We start from the raw sequence: 13040 nt of genomic DNA, 5'->3' as shown, positions 1-13040 counted from the left end.
AAGGGTATTTCAGACATTTTAATTTAAAAAGCTGTTTATCAGCACTTATTTGCCAAACACATCAACAATTTTTTTTTTAACTTCAGCACTTTTATCCAAACGCATAACTGCTTATTTTAAGAAAAGTATTTTTTTAAAGCTACTTTTATTAATCCCATACAAACGGGCCTATAATTTAGTTTTTTGTTATTGTAACGAGACAAGTTCTATTGTTAGAGCTAACTCAAATACACGGGAGTAGGAGTTATATTTTTAAAATATATATTATTAGGCTACACACTAACACTTAAAATTAGTGCAGATTTCTAAGTACTTATATGTTATTCAATAAAATATTTGGCATTAATACACAAATGCGATGATAATTTGACTTTTAAGGAAAAATTAATTTTGAGTTTACATAAACATATATTTAAATTTATATAAAATTAGTATGATATAATACATTTAAAGACACAAATTATTATATAGTGTGTCATATATAATATATGTGTATATTTATTTAATTTTATATAAATTTGATTGTAAACTTATATCAACTAAAGAAATTAAGAATGGTATTTATATATTATGTCGAAATATTATAATGAAGGAATGAGATTAAGAGAGTGAGATATATTATAATGACGGAATGTGATGGCGGAGGCAGTGGGTGGGAAAGAAGATAATGAACTTGAAAATGTTAGCCTTTTAATTTTCACATACCATTTACATTTCCAATCTCTCTCCAGATTCACTTTCCATAGCTAAGCGACGCCATTAACAGGTTTCTGCTATAATGGTGTACGCTCATCAGAACTTCATTGCAGTTCTCTTCATCTCTTTCACCTTCATGTCTACCTCATTCTCTCAATCAATCCTCAAAATTTCCCCTCAATTGTTAGACCTTTTTGCCATCAATCGCGTCTTCCGCCACCGCAAAATTCCCAATGACGATGCTCTCTACTGTGATAGCTGGAGGTTCACGGTCGAGACTAATAACGCTGGTTTATGGTCTATGATCCCTCAAAGATGCATTTCCTTCGTTCAGGACTACACCACCGGGGATCGTTATTCTTCAGATTCAGCAGCAGTGGCTGACCTCTCACTCGCGTTTGCCAATACAATAAACGTTTCAAATGATGGAATGGACGCTTGGGTCTTCGATATTGACGAAACGCTGCTCTCCAACTTGCCCTACTATGTGGAACATGGCTTCGGGTAATGATTACTTTCTTTGTAATTTACTGAATTTTCTCTTTCATTACATATGCATTTGGTTACTCTGGACTGTTTATTATACAAAATGACAATGTTGAATGATTCTTCCTCAAATCCATTTGGTTAATAATTTTGAACAGTTGCTGTTTCTGAGTAATTTCTGCTTTTGCTTTACCGCAGTTGGTCTCATTTAGCTTGTTAAAACTTGCTTATTTGGGGAATACATATATGACTTGGGGAAAGATAGCATTTACCATTAAGTCACGTCAATATCAGCTATATAGTAGTAACAATCAGGAATCCTGTAGTGACCATGTCATTAGATATAATTGGCGAGTTTAGGCGAAATTACGATAGGCTACTGCATAAATACATAAAATTGGCCCTCAGTGAGATACTCATGTTTTATCACATTCTTTTGGTACTTGTAAATATTTGTGTGCATTGGATATCCAATTTGTTGGGCTTGCTTTAAAGATTACCTGGCTTGTGAAGAAGTAATAATTCCTTGTTCTCCCTTCAGGTCCCATCTTCATTTGCTTGGAAAAATTTGTTTGCTCGTTGATCTACATGTTTTCATCATGCCATGTTGAAGTAGATCGTTAGGTCATAGATGTACCAAAATATACAAAACATCCTTTTATTTTTGTGGTGATGATGAATCTAGCAACTCTTGGTTAAGCATCCGCTTGTACTTAACAAATTACAAGTATCCTGTAAAAGTTCTGTGTGCATGCATATCTGAATCTAACCGTAACAAACTAGTGATAAAACTTGGATCTCACTCCATCGTCATGTTAACCTTTGTTTATCAAGCCATGATGCAACAAGCACCCGCAACATACTCAAGAAAATACTCAAAAGGAACAGTCTATTGATTTCTATGCAACCACTAGTTATAGACTCTCAAATTTACAGTTTTCTTTTATGAGTAAAATCCTCAGCCACAGTTCTGTCATTGTCATTCAAACAGTTTGAGCAGTCTTATTTTGTAGCTTCATGCAGTAGCTTTTCTTATTAACTATTTCTTTGCTTAGGCAAGCTTGATAGGGCTTCAAGGTGAAAATTACATTCCATTGATGCAATCAGCAAACTTATAGAGTTATAGTTGCAGTCCCTTGAAGCTATCCTAGCAAAGTTTAATCTTGTTGAAAGCAGTAGTAGTAAACTTATATCCTAATTATTTTCTTTCATAGAAGCACGGAGATTTGACTTTCTATTGTTTTTAAATCTATTTGAATTTTCCTAAATCCTATAATAAGAATATAATTTGATTAGTTTAGTGTTTTTTTTTACTCTGAACCTAAAACGATAATGGTTTGAAAAAGTGGCCTTAAAGCCTAAGCTTCTCTTTATGTTGAAAATAGACTAGTTTTATCAAGGATCAAGGTGTAATTTGCATTTGGTTAAAGTATGACATGCTTGAAGTTTCCAAGGATTATATCTTACTTCAACTCGTTTTCTGTACCTGGCACTTCTCCTAGTTTCTATTTTGTTGAAAGCTTTAGGAGTACTACATTATGCCTCTTTGACAAATCAATCATAGGATGGAAGAGTGTTCACCACACGAGGTAAACTTTTAAAAGCAATCTGGGGACGACTAGTTTAGCCAGAAAAACTTGGTATACTTCTTAAGCAAGAAGTATATAGTACAATTTGTGTAAGTTGTTGAGGATTACTTAATGCTCTTGTAAATATTCCAATTTCGTAAATATTTATACAAAACCCAGATTTCGAGCCAAAGTTATGCTGAAATTGTAACCCCTTTGTTTCGATGTTCATAAGACAGTTTCCCATTTGAGCTTGAGTTACATGTGATACTGCTATCCGAGAAGATTCTAGTTTATTTAGTGTAGTTTGGTTGACACAGGAGGGCAAACTTCAATGTTCTGATTTAAAATAGATCGCACTTTGTGGATTTTTACTTGCTTGTTGGCATTCTGATCATACATTCAATAATTGTCTATGGAAACTGTTTCTGTGGTTTGGGCAGGTACTGAATAATTCAGTGTTGGAAGAATTCGTCACCTGATGAAGCAGTTATAAGTTTGTTTTCCTTTAAGACTTAGCCTTTAAACTATTATGCTTTAGAAGTAAGATTTCATACAGTCTGATGTGGGATTTACACTGGGTATGTTGCTGTCGTAATCTCGAAATTAAATTAAAGACGTTATATGGTACTACCACAGAAGTTCTATAATTCAACAACAGAAAGGATCCTGTTGTTTTAGCCATTCATTTTCAAACAGATGTGTATGGTAAAACTGGGAATGGGATTGGTACTTACCAGAAAAACTGTAGCTTTGTTTTACTGCTTCTCGTTTTGTTATTCGACGTATCTGCATTCTTGATTCTGAGTATTGAAGAAATTGAGGGTGAAGAATATTGTCAAATCAAAGAATGGGTTAAGTATTCCTCTGATTTATTAGAAAAGAACAGAAGAAAGTGTGCCTCTGGTAGACTTTTAATGCTTTAGTATTCAAAGTCTAGTAGACACTGTTGCTAAAAGATTGTTTCAAATGTACTCAATCCCTGAAATTAGGTGCAACATAGTCTGGGTGTCTCACTTCACTTGAATTGCATTCCACAAGATAATTGAAGTGTGTACCTTGTCGCACTTGAATTGCATTCCACAAGGTAATTAAAATGTGTACCTTGTCGCGCATGAGATAAGTCTTGAAAAAGAAAGTACTAAACAATAAATACATAGATTATATGCTAATTGTGAAGAAAAACTTATAAATGAATATTTATTGATTCTAAGAAATTTATTATGGGAAACTAGTCAAAAGTTCCAAGTAAAAACTTAAAATTGCATCTCTGCATAAACAAAATTCTTAAAATGATCTCTGAACATTTTTGTAGTGTATTTCACTTAACTTAGATTTTTCAATTTCTTTGTCCATGTAATTGTTGTTTTTTTGTTAATAGTTATTTCTCTTTTTGGTATTAGACATAATTTTTTAAGTCTTCTAATTTGCACTTTTTTCTTCATTAAAACTCGTGTTTTAATTGTTCTTTTCAGCTTAAAGCTCCTGTAGACATTACTTTTCTACACTTTCGCTTTGACAATGCTAGCTGAAGATCAACTTGACCGTCAAATGTGATTCTTTTAATTCTTTGTTGTTGCTGTGTTGTTTTGTGGTTGATCACATTTTGCTGCTGTATGCAGATCGCAGATCTTCGATGAAATCACCTTTGACAAATGGGTGAATGAAGCTAATGCTCCTGCTATACCTGCAAGTTTAAAACTGTACAAGGAGCTACAACAGCGAGGATTTACTATATTCTTGTTGACTGGTCGGATTGAAAATCAAAGGAACAAGACAGAAAGGAATATGGTGCATGCTGGATACAGCAATTGGGAACGACTTATTTTGAGGTATTCAAACAATTGTTTTTCTTTGAGAAGGCAAGGTAATTTTATCAATGAACCAGCACTAGGAGTGTGCTTCTCAAACTGCATAAGATTGCCATAATAAACAAAACCCAAAAGCATGCCCCAACTAATCTTGTAATGATTCTAAGTAAAATCCATCCAACCTCATCTACTCCAAAAACAAAACAAAAATATACAATTAGCATCATCTTGTGAATGAATTTGGCACCATCTTCTAAACACCTCTAATTTCTCTCATATACAAGCAGGTATAGTTCCACTGTAGTAGCTTCCTGTTAAATAATGACAAAAGTCCCACATCGGTGATTAATGAGATGGGTGGACTCTTTATAAGGCTTGGGCAATCCTCCTTCCTTTGAGCTAGCTTTTAGGGTGTGAGTTAGGCCTAAGACCTAATTTCACATGGTATCAAAGCTTTGTGCTTCTCAGTAAACACTGATGAAGCTGGAGAATCCACAGAATCAAAGAATCACAGTTACTGATTCACAGATTCACAAGTGTTACAAGTTTTGCTGGAAAGATCTTTAAGTTTCAGTTTGTTGAATTACAGCTGAGTCACTGTTTCTCAAGTCTCAAATGGCAATTAAAGGTGAAAATGCAGATTCAGTTCCAAACAGATCAGGTGCATATAATTCTTCACAAGTCAGTTCTGGGCAAAGTCAAGGTATCGATTATAACCATCCTTTGTTTCTTAATCCTACTGATGTTAGTGGTATGGGTATTATCTCATTTCAGTTGATTGGTGTTGAGAATTACACTTTGTGGAGTCGATCTATGAAGATAGCTCTACTAGGAAGAAATAAGATAGGTTTGATTGATGGAACTGCTAAAAAGGAGATGTTTGGTAAGGAAATGTGGGGGCAATGGGAAAGGGTAAATGCTATTGTGTTGTCATGGTTAATGAATTCTGTATCCAAGAGTTTACTAAGTGGTATTGCATTTGCTTCTGCTGCTCTTGATGTTTGGACTGATCTAAAAGAAAGATTTGATAGAGTAGATGGCTCTAGAACTTATAGTCTACACAAAGATATTGCTTCACTGCAGCAGGGTACTGATTCTGTTTCTATGTATTATACAAAGCTGAAAAGCTTGTGGGATGAGTTTGAAGTGTTGGTGCCATCTCCCTGTTGTAACTGTGAAATATCCAAACGTTTTGTTGCTCATATGAATAGGCAGAAGTTATATCAGTTTCTAATGGGTTTAAATGATTCTTATCATCAAGCAAGGAGTCAAATCTTGATGATGGATCCATTACCATCAATTAACTATGCCTATGCTATGATAGTTGGTGATGAAAGTCAAAAGGCCGTAGTGAGTAGTGTTAATAGTATTTCAGCTGCATTGGAGTCAGTTGCTCTTTATTCTAAAGCAAGTAGCAACTCCAATGTAAGTCAGAAATTGAAAAGGAACACATTGTTGATATGTGATTTTTGCAAATGTAAGGGGCACAACAAAGAATTTTGTTACAAAATTGTAGGCTATCCTCCTGATTTTAAGTCCAAAAGAAAAGTGCAAGGAACTTCACCTGCATATGGTAATACTGGTAGTAACAACTATAGTCAGACATAGTTAACACATGCAAATCTCACTTATGGAATGAACACCAATGTTCCTCCACCAGGATGGGGAAATATATCTGAGCAGTATCAATCTTCATCAGAGATTCCCAGTGTTAATAGAACAGTGAATCCAGCAGAGAAAGAGGTTCAACAGTTGCTTCAAGGTTGTACATTCACAAAGGATCAATATGACCACATTCTAAAAATGATTCAACAAAAGTCTGAGCCTACAACTGCTGTGTGTAATACTGCAAACAATACAGGTAAAACATCCTTTGTTTCTGAACACAGTAACTTGTAGATTATAGATACTGGTGCAACAAATCATATGGTGTCTAGTTTGAATATGTTGACTAATAACACTGTGCATGAACTTGAAGTATCTAGGCCTGTATATCTACCTAATGGTACTACTACTCAGGTGTCTCACATTGGGTCTTGTAGTTTATCAACAAGGAGTGTTATATCAAATGTGCTTCACATACCTGATTTCAAGTATAACTTGTTATCAGTAAGTCAGATTACTAAGGAACTAGGGTGTTCTGTTACCTTTCTTCCTCATTTTTGTGTCTTCCAGGAACTCTACAGTGGGAAGGTGAAAGAAGTTGGTAAGGAGGAAGGAGGATTGTACTTACTAATAAAGCATTTAACTACTCAGTGTAATGATCAAGAAAAGGAAGTTGAGGCTGCATTTGTTGCTCATGATGTGAAGGAGACAGACATGGTACTATGGCATAGAAGATTGGGTCATGTATCATCCACAGTGCTTGAAAGAATGTTTTCAGTAAATAAGCAAAGTACATGTAGCATTTCTAAGTGCCTTGTATGTCCATTTGCTAAAAAAACAAGGAATGTGTTTCCTAACAGTAGCATTAAAAGTACTGCTTGTTTTGAGCTACTTCATGTTGATCTTTGGGGTCCTTATAATACACCTACTGTTGATGGCAAGAAGTATTTTCTTACAATTGTAGATGATTTTTCAAGAGTAACTTGGCTGTTTTTACTCTCACATAAGTCTGTTGTGTGTGTCTCAATTAGAATGTTTCTGCAATATGTTCAAACTCAGTTTGGAAAGAGGGTTAAAGTGTTGAGAACTGATAATGGTACTAAGTTTGTAAACTCAGATTGTCACAAGCTATTTACAGAATTGGGGATCCTACATCAAAGATCATGTCCATACACTCCTCAGCAAAATGGGGTTGCTGAGAGAAAGCATAGACACTTACTTGAAGTTACCAGAGCTTTGAGACTTCAAGCTCATATTCCTATCAGATATTGGGGTCAGTGTTTGTTGGCTGCTGCATATATCATTAATAGGTTACCAAGTAGTGTTCGACATTTTAATACTCCTTATGAAAGGTTATATGGTAGTAAACCATCAATATCTCATGTCAAAACTCTAGGATGCTTGTGTTTTGCTAAACTTCTATAGAACATGATAAGTTGATGCCTAGATCAAGACCAACTGTTCTTATGGGTTATTCAGAGTTACAAAAGGGATATTTACTCCTTGATCTAACTAATAAATCATTCTTCACAAGTAGAGATGTGGTGTTTAGAGAAGATGTGTTTCATTTTACAAAGTTAGATCCTTCATTACAAGAAAAAGTGTTTGTGGATCCTATGCAAATTTCAGACATGCTAAATAGTGAGGTACAGTGTATAAGTCCTGTGATTCCCAGGTATCCTCCCACTACTGTGTCTCCTGATGATGATGTGTCTCATGAGACTCATGTATTGTCTTCTGTTGATGAGGTAGAACAATCTCCAACTGGTGATGTGGTAGATAATGAGATGAATCAAGAGTCTGCAAGTCTTACTACTCATAGGAAGTCTACTAGACAGAAACCCAAACCAACTTGGATGAAAGACTTTGTGTCCTTAACTGTTAATAAAGATGTCATGTACTCTTTAGGAAAGTACATGAGTTATGATCATCTTTCTCCTGCATACCAAAGCTATATTGCAACCACCTCTGTAATTAAGGAACCTGAGTCTTATCTAGAAGCTGTTCAAGATAAAAGATGGATAGAGGCCATGCAACATGAAATTCAAGCACTAGAAAGTAATCATACTTGGGAGCTTACTGATCTACCAAAGGGGAAGAAGGCCATTGGTTGTAGATGTATTTATAAGGTTAAATACAAGTCATCAGGAGAAGTAGAGAAACTCAAAGCAAGGTTAGTGGCTAAAGGTTATTCTCAACAAGAAGGGATTGATTACAAGGAGACTTTCTCACCTGTTGTTAAAATGGTGACAGTCAGAACCATTGTTTCTCTTGCAGCAGCTAGGCATTGGCATATTCATCAAATGGATGTATTCAATGCTTTTCTTCAAGGTGATTTGGATGATGAGATTTATATGCAACTACCTCAGGGATTTGTTGGTCAGGGGGAGAAAGTATGTAGACTAACAAAGTCCCTATATGGTCTGAAACAAGCTCTAGGCAATGGAATCAAAAATTGACTGAAGCTCTTAGCAATCTCAAGTTCAAACAAAGCCAACATGATTATTCCTTGTTTATTAATCAATCAGAAGAAGGAACTATATTAGTGTTGGTTTATGTTGATGATATGCTAATTACTGGCAGCAGTCTTAAACTAATAGAAGACACAAAAAAGGCACTACAACAAGCATTCAAGATGAAAGATTTAGGAGAATTAAAATACTTTCTAGGCATTGAGTTTACCAGATCAACAGCTGGCATATTGATGCATCAAAGGAAGTATACACTGGAACTTATAGCTGAGGTTGGATTGACAGCAGCTAAGCCTGCAGGAACACCTATTGACATCAATGTTAAACTAACATCTAAACTATATGATGAGCATGTGAAGAAAGCAGAATCAGATGATCCTTTGATTGATCAAACAACATATCAAAAGATAATAGGCAAGCTGTTGTATTTGAATATGACAAGACCAGATATATCATTCAGTACTCAGACATTGAGTCAATTTTTACAGCAACCAAAAAGGTCTCATCTGGATGCTGTATTAAGGGTGATCAGATACCTAAAGAAACAACCTGGTCAAGGACTGTTGTTGGCAAGTGATTCAGATGGACAAGTTACTGCATTCTGTGATGCTGATTGGGCATCTTGTCCACTCACTAGGAAGTCTGTGACAGGGTATATGGTTAAGATTGATAGATCATTAATATCATGGAAGGCAAAGAAGCAAACAACAGTATCAAGAAGCTCAGCTGAAGCTGAGTATAGAAGCTTGGCTTCAACTGTTTCAGAATTGGTATGGCTGCTTGGATTGTTTAAGGAAGTAGGCGCTAAAGTTCAAGTACCAGTTCAAGTTTACAGTGACAGCAAGGCTGCTATTCAAATAGCTGCCAATCCAGTATACCATGAAAGGACCAAACATAGGACCAAACATATTGAAATTGATTGCCATTTCATAAGAGAAAAGTTACAAAAGGGACTGATTAAAGTGGAGTACATTCATACCAAAGAACAGCCAGCTGATGTATTGACAAAAGGGTTATCTAGACTACAACATGAACACTTGTTATCCAAGCTACGGGTTTTGAATATTTTTGCACCTCCTAGCTTGAAGGGGAGTGTTGTAATATAGAAAAGTTGTAGAATTTAGAAAGGGTAGAATAGTCTTTTACATAAAGTTAGTTATAACTACTTTTCAAATAGTTAGTTACAAAGTTGTTATTAGTTTGGTATAATGAAGAGCTATATATACAGCTCTTCTTTGTATATGTTACTCACGTTTTTGACACCAGAAATATACTACTCTTCCTTCTTCTTCTTAACTTCTTCTTCCTCTTCCTAGCTATCTCTTAGCTGTTTTTTTCTTTTTCTTCTCATCATAATGAAGCTCCCTTCATTAACGAACATGGTATCAGAGCAGGACCCGTCTCACCCGATTTTAGGGCCCCAAAATTAAAATTGCCCACGCACCAGATGCTAAGCACTGGGCGTGAGGTGGGGTGTTAAAGAATGACAAAAGTCCCACATCGGTGATTAATGAGATGAGTGGACTCTTTATAAGGCTTGAGCAATCCTCCTTCCTTTGAGCTAGCTTTTGGGGTGTGAGTTAGGCCTAAGACCTAATTTCACACTTCCTATTTACTTTTCTGGTCCAGCATCTCAACAAGTCACTTATTGTTTCTCGCATAATCCAATGCATACTGGTTATATTTTAGAAAAGTTGCCACAGTTGTAACTTGGCAGTGCAAAAATAAATGACAGATGGTCTTTACTTGTCTCCTACAAAGAAGACATTTGCTATATAATGCAAAACTCTGTTTTGTAAATTCTCTGGTGCGAGACAGGCTACTTTGCTGACTATCCACGTGAAATAAGTTACCTTTTGGTGCTTTGGATCTCCAAATTTGTAGTCATGGCCAATGTTTTGTCAGATTTTCTACCTTTATTAGCTTCCTGTAACAAGAACTCAGTGTTAGAACTTCTTTGCAGTTAGGGTTCCATAATAAGCTATCATCAGTATTTGATAGTTGCTAGTAAGTGTTTGGAAGATTGGAAATTCCAACAAACCTAATCACTTCCCAGTCACTGAAATTCCTTCTAAAGTTAATCATCTGAATACCATTAAGTTTGCTATTAGCCAAAGAAGATCGTTGTTTACTGCCAAAATAAAGAAATCTGGAAAAAACTCCTTCAAAGAGCCATTACCAGCCCAGTTATCCAAACAAAATGAGATTTTCCTTACATTGCCTACTTTAAAACCAGTCAGCCTTGAAAAAAAGGCTATTGTGATCTGATACCCTTCATGTTCATACGCCAAAAGATGTTCGAACTTATCTGGTACACCAATAACAATCAACAACATACTTTTTCTTGATAAACAAACACATAAAGCTTCCACTTATGTATTCAACCTCCATAGGCACTTCGTCAATAAGCTCATTTTATGATGTCTGAGGTTTCTAACAACAACATGTGGTATATCTTGAATGAATGACCTACATTAAAAAAAAAAGAGGAAGATGCCTGATGTTTTTAATTCCCAAATCACCGCATTTCTTACCATTAATCAGAGTACTCCATTTTACCAAATTGTAAGTTTTCTTCACCTTAAACCTGTGGCTGAACCTTTGTAATGTAACAGGGGACCTTCCGATAAAGGTAAACTGGCAACCGAATACAAATCTGAGAAAAGAAAGGAGTTAGAAGATGAAGGTTACAGGATTCGGGGAAACTCTGGAGATCAGTGGAGTGACTTGACGGGTTTCGCTGTAGCAGAGAGGTCCTTTAAACTTCCAAATCCCATGTACTATATTGCATGATAATAGAGTAATCTAAAAAGTGTATGGTGTTCTTTGACAATTGATGTTGCAATTCTTTGCTACTATTGAACTTTGTGTATAACATTATTCTAAACACATTTCACAAATGTGGATGCCTTGTTCAAATGGAACTGGTCTCTTACATTTCCAAATAATTGTAAGACCCCATGGATTTTAAGATTTTTTATTTGGTGCGTTAATTTAACTTTCTTTGAAGAGATGAATGAAAATATTACTACAATTAGTTTAACTATTTCCTGCGAGAATTGACGCAGTTGTAGAATCACTGTTTTGGCTAACAAGTAGCTGTTTACATTCCCGGTCTAAATCATTCGGCGTTAAATTGTATAAGACTTTAGTGATTAATCCAAATGCAAGAGTAGTAAAACAATCTCTTTATAGAAATAACTAGTTTGTGTAGGTATAAATGGAGAGAAATTGTGGTCTTTTTTTAAATCTTTATTGAGATTTGAATCTCAGACCTTATGATTTACAAAGCATTTTATTAACAACTAGATCATATTTTTGAATGGTTGGATAGCCCCACGTCGCGCTAGTGTTTACAGGGGAGCAATGAAACAGAGTAAATTATCACTGTTCTCCATTTAATCGTAAATATTGTTGAATACTTAGCAATATAGTTTTTGAAAATGAACCCACCACAAAAGAATTTATTGAAAGAAAAGGAACCACCATATGGTCCATCTTTAAATAAACCCAAGTATATAGGGTGAAAAAGACCTTGAGTAAATGGAAGAATGATACATGACGAAAATGACCGGTTACCTCGATTTGGTAATTGAACTACATTTTCGAGATGTTAGTCCTTACTTTCACAAGATTTAGTCATATTTAGTTCAACTAAGTAGTTAGTAGATTAGCTAAAGGTAGATTCGAAATTTTGTTTCATTAGACATTACTCAATCATGTTAAATGCTTTAATTTTGACCTTTGTGTCATTATACTTTAAATGCTTCAATTTTGATTTTTGTGTCATTATACTTCGAAACTTTCATAATGGTTGTGAAAAACTTTTATCTGAAGACTTATTTCTTTTTATCATGACGAATTTATTGTAAACTATGCATTTAGCTCATGTATAGATGTATGTTCATATTTCATGTCATGTCTAGAATATGGCTCGACATGACAATAAATTGTTAGAAAAATATATAGTGCAATAAAAATAGGCTAACACATACCGATAATCTTTTGAATTTGTTGATAAATTTTATTTAGACGCTCAAATTACAGTGTGCTTAGATTAATCATATAAACACATATTAAAGTGTTTCTATTAGACATTTTCGCCTCAAATTTTAAAATTTGTTTGTAATTAATCTCAAGCACCACTAAATAGACAAGTTAATCACTTAAAATCAGTCAGTTTCCTTAAAACATACACGTTAGCTTTAATAAAACCTCAAATTTATTTCAATTGATATTGATGCCTACAATTTTAAAAAAAGTGACTTATTTTATATGATTAATTTATATACATATTAAATTCTTAAGAAAACACACAATTACATTTTTAAAATTTAAATAAATATATTATCATATATTTAAATACTCAAATTCAAATGTCCAAATTAAATTCAATAGTCACC

At 34.6% G+C, this 13040-nt stretch overlaps 1 protein-coding gene across 1 annotated transcript; it reads left to right on the top strand.

Annotated features, from left to right (window-relative positions):
- The first annotated feature begins 588 nt into the window (after positions 1 to 588).
- Positions 589 to 11630, top strand: LOC101252310 (acid phosphatase 1). Its single transcript, XM_004245111.5, has 3 exons — positions 589 to 1200; positions 4373 to 4582; positions 11253 to 11630. Exons 1-3 carry the CDS (start codon positions 779 to 781, stop codon positions 11428 to 11430), a joined length of 810 nt encoding a protein of 269 aa, XP_004245159.2. The 5' UTR covers positions 589 to 778; the 3' UTR covers positions 11431 to 11630.
- The last annotated feature ends 1410 nt before the right edge of the window (positions 11631 to 13040 follow it).

Source organism: Solanum lycopersicum, chromosome 8, assembly GCF_036512215.1.
Source record: "Solanum lycopersicum chromosome 8, SLM_r2.1".
NCBI classification, from domain to species: Eukaryota; Viridiplantae; Streptophyta; class Magnoliopsida; order Solanales; family Solanaceae; genus Solanum; species Solanum lycopersicum.
Note: the sequence above shows the minus strand (reverse complement) of the source record. Positions and strands in the feature narration are given on the sequence as shown.